Source organism: Nycticebus coucang, chromosome 22 (assembly GCF_027406575.1).
Source record: "Nycticebus coucang isolate mNycCou1 chromosome 22, mNycCou1.pri, whole genome shotgun sequence".
Lineage (NCBI taxonomy): Eukaryota > Metazoa > Chordata > Mammalia > Primates > Lorisidae > Nycticebus > Nycticebus coucang.
In genome coordinates, this window is record NC_069801.1 from 49,965,239 (window position 1) to 49,978,631 (window position 13,393).

The 13,393-nt window shown below is 58.4% G+C and overlaps 2 protein-coding genes across 5 annotated transcripts in view; one reads left to right on the top strand and one right to left on the bottom strand.

Annotated features, from left to right (window-relative positions):
• The window catches only part of PODN (podocan), a 40,366-nt gene that overhangs the window by 17,717 nt on the left and 9,256 nt on the right, over positions 1-13,393 (top strand). For 2 of the 3 annotated variants that reach the window (XM_053576524.1, XM_053576523.1), the window contains exon 10: positions 1,060-1,270. In XM_053576524.1, the coding sequence (XP_053432499.1) occupies positions 1,060-1,243 (184 nt within the window). In that variant the 3' untranslated portion in view covers positions 1,244-1,270. Of the gene's footprint in view, positions 1-1,059; positions 1,271-3,694; positions 4,543-13,393 lie in introns of those variants that run through there. The other variant, XM_053576522.1, reaches the window with a different exon arrangement.
• SLC1A7 (solute carrier family 1 member 7) overlaps positions 4,667-13,393 on the bottom strand; it is a 51,086-nt gene continuing 42,359 nt past the window's right edge. Inside the window, exons 5-10 of one of the 2 annotated variants that reach the window (XM_053576544.1) lie at positions 11,691-11,790; positions 10,969-11,202; positions 9,038-9,232; positions 8,292-8,426; positions 7,787-7,889; positions 4,667-7,171 (exon numbers count right to left, since the gene is read on the bottom strand). In XM_053576544.1, the coding sequence (XP_053432519.1) occupies positions 7,001-7,171; positions 7,787-7,889; positions 8,292-8,426; positions 9,038-9,232; positions 10,969-11,202; positions 11,691-11,790 (938 nt within the window). In that variant the 3' untranslated portion in view covers positions 4,667-7,000. The remainder of the gene's footprint in view (positions 7,172-7,786; positions 7,890-8,291; positions 8,427-9,037; positions 9,233-10,968; positions 11,203-11,690; positions 11,791-13,393) is intronic. The other variant, XM_053576543.1, reaches the window with a different exon arrangement.

A 13,393-nucleotide genomic window follows, 5' to 3' on the forward strand; every position in this document is an offset into this window, starting at 1 on the left:
CCCCTCACACTCCCCTCCAAGTCTGCCCCAGCTCTGGAGGGGCAGCTGAGGCACATGGGAACAGGTGCAGGTGGAGGTCAGTGTTGAAAGACCACTGGTTGCACCACTGCCTGGCTGTGTGACCACAGATAGGTCACAGGACCCCACTGAGCCTCTGCATTCTCAGCTCTCAAGTGTGAGGACAGTTATGGCCAGGCCTGATATGGTTTGTAGGTCTGTAAAAGAGCTTTGGAAACTTTGACAACCACTGCATACAGGTGATATTAGTGCTCCTATGGCAGGAAGGGAACCCAGAGAGCATCCTCTCAATTTACCACTGAGAAAGCTGAGGCCCAGAGAGCACAGGTGACTGCTGTGTCCACAGCCACCCAGGCTGGGCCTGGGCCTCAGACCAGGAATAGATGTGCAGGTCCCAGCTGGGCTGTGGGTCTAGGGGTGGGGTTTGGAACGATTCCCAGGACATGGCTCCCTGAGGAGCTGAGGGGCTCCCCTACATCAGAGCTGGGGTGGTTCTTCTCTGTACCCCTCACAGCCCTCACCCCCAATCACAGAGGGATAGAGCAGAGTAGGGGTGTACTTCCGGGGACTCTGTGGCCCAGAGGCCCAGGGCTTGGTGATGGTGGCTGGGTGGTGTGACACATGCCTCAGGCCTCTGCAAGGGAGCCGAGGTGGAGAGCAGAGGCGCTGAGATCAGAGCCACTGTCTCCCCGTTCCCATGCTGAGTGTGCCCTAGCCTGTACCATAGAGCCATACCAGGCACCTCGGTGCCACCAGGTTTTGGGGTAAGTGCCACAGGTGGACAGAGAGTTGGCACCAGGGCTGCCACTCTTGAGGAGGCAGTGGTAGTGTATGCAGACCGGGACCTGCTCTCTGTAGGGGACTAGCCCTGTGCCAGCCCTGCACCTGGCGGTGGCTGCCCTGAACAAGTACTCTCCATCACGCATCATACCTTTTCCACCCGCCGTGCCACTTTCCCTTCCCTTTCACCTTCTAGGGGTTCAGGCAGGGACTCTGGGGGCCGGGCTCTTGACGTTGGCCCTGTCTGGATGGCCTGCACAGGTTTAACAAGCTGGCTGTGGGCTCTGTGGTGGAGAGCGCCTTCCGGAGGCTGAAGCATTTGCAGGTCTTGGACATTGAAGGCAACTTCGAGTTCGGTGAGGTTTCCAAGGACCGGGGCCGCTTGGAGGAGGAGGAAGAAGAGGATGAGGAGGATGAGGAGGAGGAGGAAGAGGAAATGCGATAGGGACAGGGCGACACAGATCTGACCTAGGTAGGTGGTCTGTGTGGGGGCGACACTCACTTCTCACCACATCGTCCTGTGTCTGAGCCTCGCCTAGGCTCTTGCTGTCCACTCTTCACCTTCTGTCTGCGTCATCCATTCATTTTGCAAATTTATAAGACGTTAGGGAAGCAGCAGGCCCTGGCTGACAGGTTGGGGGGGTAACAGCATGCTCCTGGAGGCCGAGCAGTCTACCCCAGGGTGACCAGTGCTGTGATGGGGGCTGCCCCAGGGCAGGGGGTTGGACATGTGGGTTTGGGGCTGAAGACAGGAATCCAGGCCTTGTCAGCCTTCAGCAGTCTCTGAAGCTGCAGGGGCTGGGGGAATTTGCCAGGGAGGGAGGGGAGCAGGTACAGTGGGAGCGAGACTGCAGAAAGACCCGCACGGAGCAGGTGGGAAAGAAGGTAGGAAGCCCACCGGCCGCCATGGGCAACGGGTATTTGCATGTGTGTGTGTAACCCAAGCTCTGGGCTCCCAGTGTAGCTCCCCACCCCCTCATGTGCAAGGATACATATGTGCCAACACACGTGTATGTACAAGCATGTCTAAACATGCGCAAATTCACGAAACACACAGAAACAGAACATACAGCACACACACGCACACAGACACACGTGTGCTTGTACTTCATGGCGCATTTCCAGCATAGACCATGTGTTCACCTACATGCACATGTATGCCTGCATTTGGGGACACATGCGCACCCGTGTGTACCTTGCACATGGGCTCTCACAAGCACACCTATGTGCACACACATACACACATGATACGTACAAGCACCAGCTTCTTCCAAAGTGGGGAGAATCAGCCGTGTCACTACTGCTGAGGGACAGAGAGTGCTGAGCACCACTGGGGGCCTACTGAGTTTATCCGCATACAGGTCACAGTGACTTTGTAGGGAGTGGCTGCAGGGGAGGGAGGGTAGAGGGAATGGCTAGAAAGAAAGTGGATCTAGGGGCGCCTGTAGTCCCAGCTGCTCGGGAGGCTGAGGCAGGAGAATCGTAAAAGCCCAAGAGTTGGAGGTTGTTGTGAGTCCTGTGACATCATGGCACTCTACCGAGGGCGGTAAAGTGAGACTCTGTCTCTAGGAAAAAAAAAAGAAAGAAAGAAAGAAAGTGGATCTAGGGAGTGTACACAGCCCTTTCAAGAAGTTTGGGTGTGAAGAGATGAGAGAGGGTGGTGTGGGAGGGGGTGTGAAATCCGGGAAGGACCCCTTTATTAGATGCCTTTTTTGAGGTATGGAGCTGGCTCGGATGCTGATGGGAAGTGGGGAGGGTGAAGGGGAGCTAATGACATGGGAGGAGGGTGAGGGCTCCTGTGGGGATGGTAGGAGGGTCTGGATTTGGCAGGAGGTTCAGTGCTTCTTACACTATGGCAGGAGGGGCAGAGGGCCAAGAGGCTATAGTCACAGGCTGGTTAGTGGCTTGGTGGCTGGACATCGGGTCGTATCAGCCCGATGCCTTTAGCCTGATGCCTTTAGCCTTCTGTTCTCTCTGTGCAGTGGCAGGTGCTCAGCAGACCAGGGGGTATGAGAAGATGGACCACTGGATCCATCCACGGCTGGGTTTGTAGCCAGGTGTATAGGACAGGAGGGCAAGGACCAAGGAAACTAAGAGTATTGACTAGAGAGTGGCTGAAGTCGTGGGGCAGGGGGTCGGGCCGGGCAGGGAAGCGGGTGGAGATGGAGAGTGGGTGAGCAGTGTCATGGAGGGGGCTGTTGGAGAGGGGGCATGTACTGGCTAGCCAGGGGAGAGGCAGTGTGGCCGGAGAAGCTATCACAGGCTAGTAGGAATGTTCCGTGCAGTGGGGACAGGGGGCATGGGGTCACTAGGCCACTGTCAGGATGCTGACTTGAAGTAGGGCCTGGGGAAGAGGAGCCTGAGGGCTGAGGACCCTGTGGGCAGATGGCAGAGGGAGCTGGGGTAACAGACCCAGGCTGAAGACACAGAAGACAGCATGGGGAGATTATCCCAGCTCGGAGGGACAGGCCCAGGCACCCCCTGATGCCCTATCATCATGCAGAGTTAGAGGTCAGGGACAGGGTGACTGGCCATTCAGTGAGGACACTATGGCCTTCATGGGGGTGGGGCAGGGGCAGGGTGGGCTATGGGAATCCTAGGATGGGTGAGAATCTGTCTCCTCTGGAGGACATTGGCCATAGGCAGGTTGATTGACCAGGGCTCTGAGGAGTGGCTGGTGGGACCCAAGGCTTTCTGGTGCACACTAGGCCACTCACATCGGCAGGTGCACCTCCCAGTGAGCTCTGGGCTCCCAGTGTAGCTCCCCACCCCCTCACAGTTAGCCTGGCCTTTCCAGAGCCCGTCTGAGTGGAGTTCACCTCCAGCGGGCCCCTCCATGCTGGCTGTGGCTGAGGGTCTACCGAGCTGGCCCCTGACTCTCCTGTGTGTTCTGCAGGACAGCGGACCGCTGGACTCCTTTCTGCAGCACTCGCCTGTGCCCTGTGAACCTCCTCCTGCCACACTCACACGGACACTCCCAGCGCTGCACCCCAGGGGCATCCCACACAACACAGCTTGAACATGCTCCCACGGCCAGCCATGTGCAGACAGCACGTCACACCCATACACACCCGCTCGGCCACACACACAGCTGGTTGCACACTCCCCTCCACCGCCACGCCTTCTGAGTTAACAGGAGGTCTGACTCTGCCCTGCACACACAGGTGCCTGCTCCCTGCCCACTGACACTTGTACTCGTGTGCCCGTGTGTTGCACACATACACAGACATGTGCAAACAGCCCTCCACAGCCTATGCCACCAACAGCTCTGCCAGAGCAGCTCGCCATCTGCCTGGTGCATCTGTCCGTCCGTCCCCTGGAGAAGACACAGGGTTATCTCCATGCCCTGGCCAGGTGCCTGCTGTCCTCTGGAACTCACAAAAGCTGGCTTTTGTTCCTTTGCCTCTCAAAGGGGGCAGGAACCTTCAAGACTGCTGCCCTGGCTCTGCCACTCTGTCACCCCAGGTAGGTGCTGGGGCAGCCACTCTGCTGAGAGCCTCTCCCTGCCATGCCTTGGTAGGCCCCAGGTACTTTGCTGATGGGCAGGAGTGAGGAAGAGGCAGTGGGGCCGAGCCAGGCAGGAAAGACCCAGCCACACCTATGAGACACTGTCTTTATTCTTTAGGCCTGTGGAAGTTCTCGGTGCCTTTGGTTTTTTATTCTTTTTCAAGGAAAAAAATGATAAAAATCTTGAAACTGATTTTTCTTGTTATAGAAAAACTAATATAAAAGCATTAGCCTGTCCTTGCAGCTTGTGGCCGTGTGTGTGTGTGCTTCCTGCCCCGTGCTGGGCTGGCACCAGGTTGGGGAGGGTAGGACGCAAGCACCCCTGTGCGCTGGCCAGACCAGCAGGCGTCAGTGCAGACTTTAGTCTTGGGGCCCAGACAGTAGCTGTACCCATAGATGTCCAGGGAGACGGGCTCAGCCACAGGTAAGGAGGCCAGGAGTTGGGTGCAGCCTGTTGGCTTGATGAGAACCCACGGGTCCTGTCCTGGGACCACATATTGGCCCTTTAAGCTCACACTACCTTCCCAGAGGTTGTGGGCCTGTTCAGGGCTCACCTGGAGGGTCACAGGGAACCTTTGCACTTAAGGAGACTTGTCAGTGGGATCTGTGGCAGACAGGACTCAAGGTGGGCCTGGGAGCTGGAGCAGAGCCAACTTGGGGACCCAGGTCTCTGACGGCCTCCCCAGGGCAGAGGTAACAGACATGCTCAGTGTTTCCCCACACCCGTAGGGACAGAACTGGAATTGGGAGAGGCAGCTGCAGGAGGTACTACCCAGCTCCCAGCTAAGGAGAACCTCTGATAGGCAGCGCTACCCCACAGTGGCTTGAGAAACCCAAGAAGTAGTGACCTCTCTGCTGCTGGAGATATGTAAGTGTGCTCCTGTCAAGGCTCCAGACTTGACTGCTCAAAGGGGGTTAGAGCTGTGACACAGGGAGGGAGTGAGCAAGCCTGTCCCCACGAAGCTGCGAGTGGCTGTGCCTTGACGCCTCACCTCTCCTGGACGAGTGGGCCTCAACAAAGAAGGCCACTCTCATGGTCACCCCGCAGCCCCCAGCAGCAGGAGGGGGTATCCTGGAAGTATCCCGGGGTATCCTAGACTCCTCAGACCATGGTCCTAGGAGGAGGATGGAGGTAGTTCAGGGTGGGTGGCTGGGAACAGCTGCCCTCCTCACTCCCTGAATGACCTTGGGGGGCCTGGCTCCTCTCTGTACGTTGGTGTCTTTGCCGACATCCCGGTGCAAGACCCCTCCAGACCCTAGAGCTCTATCTTCTCCCCAGGGCACACCTAGAACAGGCTGTGTGACAGGGCCCTGCGCCCTGCAGGCCTCCTGGAGGCACTCTGAGGAGAGGAGTATGAGGGAGGCAGTCAGGGCATGTCCCCTCTCTAAGACAAAGCATTCACCAAAGGGAGCTGGACCGGCTAAGGAAATTGGTTCCTTTTATGGGGACTGACTCCAGGGTGTTGTCTGTAAATCAGAGCCGGGCTGGGGGCAGAGTGGTCTGTCCACACTGGACAAGGTCCAGCCACACTGAGGCTGTTGAGACAGAACCCTGGGCAGGCCAGTTTGTATGCTATCTTCTGAATATGACAGCCCTCCCTGGGCTCCTGTTCCCATGTGGACAGCTACCATGCCAGGCTCATCTGCACTCTGGCTGCCCAGGCAGGCCTCTCCACGCACCGACACCCTGGGTAGACCTGTCTACACTCAAGCTACATGGAAAAGCTTGTTTGTATTCTGGCCATGTGCACAGGCCTGTCCATACTCCAGCTGCCCGGATAGGCCCGTCTACACTGTGATAGCCTGGATTAGCCCAATAAAGAAGTGGTCTGTAAGCCCACAGAGTGCAAAACAAAATGTCTTTATTATCATGGAATTCGCAAACACAAAAAGGGCTGACTTTGCCACAGAGGCCTCTTAGGAACTGACCAGAGCATCCCAGGCTGAGCCTCTCCCAGAGCCTGGCTTGCCCACTTGTCTCATGAGAGATTGGCTTGGTTGTGTCTAAGGAGCTTTCCAGCTGCAGTGAGGACATCTGTCTCCGCATCTGATGAGCTTTGCAAGAGCCAAGTGGTGGGATAGGAGACCGGATGGACAGTGGCCCCAGGAAAGCAGTGGGTGTTCGCCCTGGGCTGGGCTTCCCCTGGGGAGAACTGTTTGGCTGAGGCCACCTGTTATGGGGTGGGGTGGAGGCCTGGACCTGGCCTGGACACAGCTGGGGCAGAAACCAGGACATCATTGTTATGTCTTCACACACGGGAAGTGGTGGTGGTGGCGTAGCCTCACCCGGCATCTGACCTCCAGAAGGGAGAGGTCCACGCTTGAAAGACTTGAGTTAGCATCCTGGCCATAACCCTACTTGGCAAGGCCTCGGGCAAGTGTTTTCAGCTTTCAGGGCCTCAATTCTGTCGTCCACAGGGAAAACTGTCACAGCTGGTGCTTGGGCTATGCTGGGCCCATCAGTCTCTGGCTGGGGCTGCTCCTGAGACCTTTCCCTTCTGCGAGATTTGTTTTCTGTCAAGTGGGGCTGAGTCTCTCAAGGGTAGGAAGAATGTGTGAGTCTGGCCCCTGTTGACTGCTCAGGAGGGTTGGAAAGTTGTGTTTCTGCCCCAGCCCAGCCCTGCAGGCTCAGACGTTGGTTTCAAGCTCACTGATCTCAATGGTACAGTGCTCCAGACTGGTGGCTGCTGGCTCCTCATCCTGCTCCACCTGCACGGGGACGTGGTGGGGGCAGGCAGGGCCCAGTGTCAGCTCTGAGGCCTCGGCCACGCTCTTCACGCAGCCGTTCTGCTGGGTTGCCACGATTTCCTGGAGGCTCACTGGCTTGGTCTCGCAGGGTGGCAGTTTCTGGAGAGGGGAAACAGGTCTTGGTAACAGCAGGCGGGACCAAGTTTAGACACCAGGGAGGACTGAGGGTCAGGATGGAACAGAACAACCTCAGGTCTGGGAACCATGAGATGGATTTTCTGACAGGCCTGCCATGTGGCCTCCCTGGGCTCTGCTCCCAAGCTGCCCTGCCTCCTGCTGGGGCTATCTTAGTAGATGAGGGGACCTGACCCACAGGGTCCAGTGAGGGAATCAATGGCTCCCCTGCCCGAGATCAGCTTCCTCCCTGTGAAGTGGGGCAGCCTGTGACAGCCCAAAGACTACACCACCTGTACAGACCCACAGATGTTCATGTTGGTGCTGAGCAGATCAGCACCCTCCCCAGGCTACAGTGAGTTCCACGAGGACAGGGGATTTTATCCTATTTTCTCTCCACTGTTCCTCCTGTGTCTATGTCAGTGCTGGCCACCGTGGGTGCTTGATAAACAGATGCTAGAGAAATTAGTTCCCCCGTAACAGATGAGGAGACTGAGGCCTGGAGACATGGAGTGGTTGCCTGAAGGCTGCCTGGCTGGTTGGTGGAAGTTCTGGTTCCCACCCGACCAGGCTCCACCAGGAGAGGGCCACCAGGCCGGGAGGGGGACAATTATCTCACCTCTGTGCCTGTGTCCCGAGCGAAGTCCTTCCGGCAGATGTGTGCCATGATCCCTGCGGCCAGAGCATCCCCCAGCACATTAATCATGGTGCGGAAACGGTCCCTGCAGAGCCAAGCAGGGTGGTGAGCAGGGGGCACCTGGAGGGGAGCTGACAGAGCACAGTACTCAACCCTGAGGAATGAGGAGCCTGCAGCCAGGTGGTTCCCCCCCGAGGCAGGGCTGGCTTCACGGGCGTGTGGCTGTGTGTTGTATAGTCCCCATGCTTAGAGGGGCCGGGCCTGGTTTAATGTTCTGTTGTTTCTATCTTGAAATTCTTTATAATTTTTAAACAAAGGGCCATATAGCTAGGTCTTTTCTGATGAGTAGGGCGCTCCCACTATGCTGCAAGGGGCAATTCTCCATTCCTCTACCCTGGGCAGGGGCTCAACCCCCCACCCTGCCACCTGCTGCCCTCCAAGCCACCCCTGCTGCATGAGCTCTGGGGCCAGGCCCAAGTCCACTCACAGAGCCCAGTCGACAGCGATGATGAGGGTGATATCGTCAGTGGGCAGTCCCACAGACGTGAGCACGATGACCATGGTTACGAGTCCAGCCTGGGGGATGCCAGCTGCCCCGATGCTGGCTGCAGTGGCTGTGATGCTGCGGAGGTGGGGTGGGGGGGTGGGGGCACTGTCAGGGCCCTGGCTCCAAGGAGAGGCCAGAATCCCAGGGCCTCTGGGCAGCCACATGGAGCAGGGTTGTTAGGAATGCCACCTCAGTGAGTTCTTGGGGGACACATCCATGCTCACGTCCTGTGGCACCATGAGCCCCGATCCATGGCCTGAGGAGACCCTCTTGAGGAAGGTGTAGACACCTGTGAGATTCTGAGATTCCCCGGGCACAGGTCTGCCCAGCCTCCCCAAGGCGGGACCAGTGTTCTTGCCTAGCACGTGAGGCTGCCTCTCAGCGCCTGCCTGGCCCCAGTACCTCCCTCAGCTCCTGCCCTGCGTGGCCTCTCCACGGTCCTTAGTCCTGCTCTGTGCCCCCTGGACTGCCCTCCCACTTCCACCTATTCCAAGGCTCAGAGCTGCTGGACCTGGCCCTCTGTCCACCCTCAAGGTGCAGGGCATCTATGGAAGGAGCCCTGTGTCCTGATTCCCAGCCCCAGGACTGACTGGCCTCAGAGAGCCCAACAGGTCCGGGAGCTGGAGGATCCAGAAGGCGCCTCTGGCCCCGCCCTGTCCCTACAGGGGATGGGCGTCAGGGTGCACCTGATGGTGATGATCTGGCCGAAGTCCAGCTCGTAGTTGTTGACCTGGGCGATGAAGATGGCAGCCACAGCCTCGTAGAGCGCAGTGCCGTCCATGTTGATGGTGGCGCCCACGGGCAGCACAAAGCGTGCAATGCGCCGGTCGACGTGGTTGTTCTCCAGCAGGCACTTGAAGGTGATGGGCAGCGTGGCTGAGCTGAGGGCAGAGGGGCTAGTGTCTGTGCAGTGCCCTCTGCAGGATGGTCAGGGCCTCTGACAGGAAGCTCCCCCTACACCCGGCAGTGGCCCACGGGGTGGGTAGAGCATGCACCAGCACACAGGGTATGTGGGTGCTCAGTGCAGGAGGGGGCAGCTGCTGGCAGAGCACCTCCGTGCGCCAGGCGCTGTGCTGTACCCTCGCCTGTTCTTCCTATGGGGATGGCTTTGCGTTCATTTCACAGATGAGGAAACTGAGCCCAGAGCGGGAAAAGGCTGACCCAATGTCTTCCTGCTGTGCCAAGAGCACATGACGTATGGAACAGCAGGGGCTCCAGGCCAGCCTGGGTTTAGATTCCAGCCTCCTACCAAGTGGCCCTGGCAAGTTCCTGAAGCTGGTGCCTCAGCTTCTTTGTCTTGAACAGTACCTGGGTGAATGCTCAGTTGCATGTTTGCGTGGTAACACTCAGTTACTATGTTTGTTGTGAGAGTCCCTCCTGGCTGTGCTGGGATGAAAATCCAGGTTGGAGTAGCCCTTGAGCCCTTCCTGTCTCCACAGGCCACTGCCCAGGAAACTGTTCTACTGGCAGAGCCTCTAATGAGCCCTAGATGTGGATCCTGCTGGCAGGAGGTGGCCGGGGATGCTGGCCCTGGTGTGGCTGGCTCCTGGCATGGGAGCTGGCACTGTCTGAGGCTTTGTCCTTCCCTTTTACCCCCTGGCCTTGGCCCTGCACAGATGTTCCTGGACAGTGCCTTCTGGGCTTTTCTTCTGCTTTTGTTGCCAAGGGTGGGTCCCTGGGTCTGCCTGGGGTGGGGGTGGGGCATGCAGGGCGTCTTACTGAGGCCCATGGAAGAGAAGGCAGCAGGAACTGGAGGGAAGAGTGAGGCCTTTGGTGCCAGAAGGATGTGGCTGGCTCGAGCCCCTTCAACATCCTTACTGAGGAGCTTGGACACTCGCTGTGGGGAGCACGCCCTTTCTTCACAGGGTCGATGCTTGCAAATGACTGCTTCCTTCCTGCCCCTTCAACCACCCTTGAGGCCAGGTGCGGACTCATCTGGCCCAGCCTGGCATTCTCACCCTTCGAGGATCCATTACCTCAACCCCCCCCCCCAGCAGCTCTGTGTCTGTGGGCAGTGCCACAGACGTGAGCACAATGACAACGGTTATGAGTCCAGCCTGGGGGATGCCAGCTGCCCCGAGTGTGCACGAGGAAGCTGGTGCCCAGGGAGGGTGTGACCAGCCTGCAGTCACACAGCAAGCGACTGATGGAGCCATGACTCAAATCCCTGCCACCTGGCAACACTGCCTCCCTGTAACTGGGCTTCCAGCAGGGAGGTCCCAGTGAGTCCCAAGAAGGGCACGCAGCCTGACTCCAATAGGAGCATCATGTGGCGGCAGAAGGCAACGGCAGTTCACTGCTGATGTGATTTTTCAACAGACTCTGCAGCTCCCTCTGCCCCCGCTGCATATATGCGATGCCCATCTGAGTGAAACGTAGGGCGGGCCGGCAGTCAGGGAGGGAAGGCCTTGAGAGGTGATTCAGGCTGGTGAGGCCTCAAACGGAAAGTCCCCACCAGGTCCTGCCACCAGTGCGGCTGGGCCACCCTGTGCCTGTGGAGCGGGTCACTCGGTCTCCCTCTGTGGCTCTGTGGCGGTGGGCGGACGATGCCTGGCCGGTGGACAGAGCCCGGCCCCCACGCCCTGCCATCCTACCCACAGCCTGCCCACCAGGGTACCTGGAGGAGGTGGCCAGTGCGATGAGCAGGGCCTGCAGGACGCCGCGGATGAAGACGATGGGGTTCTTCCTGGTGATGAAGAAGTAGAGGAGAGGCAGGATGAAGAGGCCGTGGAGCACCAGCCCGCACACCACGGTGACCGCGTAGAAGCCCAGCTTCTTGCCCACAGCCCTGGGGTCGTCCATCTCCAGGATCTTGCCGGCGATGAGGAACACGATGCCAAAGGGGAAGTACCTGGGGGTGGCAGGCGACGTGGGCTCGGGTGGCAGGCAGTCAGGGTCCCACCCTGCCTGCGTCTCTGAGAAGTACCCCAGTGCAGCCCCAGCAAGACCATGACCCATCTGAACTCCTAAGGTCTGAACTCAGCGAGGAACAGCAGCTGTTTCTCATTCCTGGGCTCCCTTCTCCTAAAGCTGATCTGAGGATGCCCCTTCTGACTGGGAAACTGAGGCTGGGAAGGCAGCAGAGCCAGGCTGAGCTCTTGGCTGTCCTGCCTGGAAGTGGCAGGCCCAGGGCCAGAAGAAGGCCTGGTCAGGGCTGGGTGGATCTGTGAAAACATGTGTAGCTCTGGCCTCAGGCCCAGGGCTGAACCTCCCTGTGGCTTTCTGCTGTGTCCCAGGAGAGCAGAGGATGAGGACGGGACCATCGTGCCCTCCACCGGCCTAGGAGCAGAAAGGGCAGGGTGGGTGGGGTGGGAGAGGACCCATCCCGACCAGGCTCACCAAACAGCCACTGCCACAATCTTCATCACCGACTCGTTGAGACACTGGCAGAAGCTGACCAGAGGGGTCCCACTGTCACCCATGCGGCCCAGCATGATGCCTGTAGGACGGGGACACACGAACATGTCATAGGTGCACTGGGGGACAGACCTGTGTGCAGGTCTCAGCCTGGCTGACTGCCAGCAGCTTTGCTGCACCACCACCCCACCCCTACCCTCTTCTTCTTGGCTCCAACACCAGACCCAGCAGGGCCCTCATCTCTTCCTTCTCTCCATCCGTCTTCTCAAGATAGAATGCTCCCTGCCAGGTGCCCCCGCTGACGGCCCTGTGCACTTAGACCCTAGCCGAGCCCACTGCCTGGGTCCCTGGAGCTGGCCCGTCTGCACCTCCTTCCTATGTTGGCCTTGCTGCTTCTCCTCACCGTGCCCTGGCACCCGGGGCTTCCTTAAGCCTCTGGAATACATCAGCTGCCTCAGGGCCTTTGCCTATGCAGTGCCCGGCGGCTGGGATGCCGGCCACCCCCACCCCCATCTCAAACTCCTCCCTTGTTTGTGTCTGTCTCACCGCCAGCTGATTCCTTCCACAACTTAGAACATTGTTTCCTGTTTGTCTGATTTGTTCGTCTCCTCTGCTAGGAGGCTCTGTGAGGGCCAGAACTGCGTCCGCAGGTGTGCTGTGAGCACCGTGGTCAGCCCGTGTGGGTGTGCAACACTCATTGTTGACGAATGATGCCCTCCCCGAGCCTCTGTTTCTCCCCAGTTGGTGTTCCGGGCTTCTCTTCACATACACGTTCATGTGTGGTGTGTCCTGGGGGTGCTGCTGTGATAGTGGTTACTCTCTCTTCTGCTGTGATTAATATGGGGAGCAGCATACACTCTCTGGCTGTTCTAGGGAAGCTCACTGGCACAGTGCTCAGAGGCCCAGGGGAAGGATAGGGGTTCACCCCTTAGTCTATGGGATACCAGAGGAGGTTCTTTCCCTGCCCAGGGACACCTGTGTGTGCACAGTCCCAGAGCAGCCACCCGCGGTGATGGGGTGAGGTAAAACCACAGTTGAAGGTGACATGGGGCCTCGCCCTACTCAACTCGCCTGTCATGGTCTGGCTGACATGGACCTGGGTCTCCCTGGGCTCTGCCTCTCCCAGGCTATTCCTGCCTCTCCTCAGACCCATTTGGACTTTTCTGGGGTCATCCAAGGACTTAGCATTAGTCACATCCCAACACCAGGGAGGGGTATGGAAAGGGGGCTGGGTTGAGGGGACCAAAGAAAGACCTGTCTCACTTTGTCACCCTGAGTAGAGTGTCTTGGTGTCATAGCTCACAGCAACCTTAAACTCTTGGGCTCAAGCAATCCTCTTCCGAGCGGCTGTGTCAGGCACACACTGATACCTGCCCTGATGGCACAGCCTGGCTTGTTCTCCACCCACCCCACAGCATGGCTGGTGCAGGCACTCAGCAAGGTCTGGCAAAGCTCTAGGCATGCAGGGAACCAGGACCTTAGTGACCTGAGATGGTGTTTGGAAGCACCCCTCTGAGCACCTGATACACAGGCCCCACCCCCAGGCTCTCTTTGCACACGTGAAAAGGGTGCCTGAACCCAAGAAGCCCCGAGTGAACTCAATTCACTCAGACTTCACTGAGCGTGTGTCAGTGGCGTCTGAGTGAAACATTACCAGTGTACATTTGTGTAAGTCAGTGTTTTTC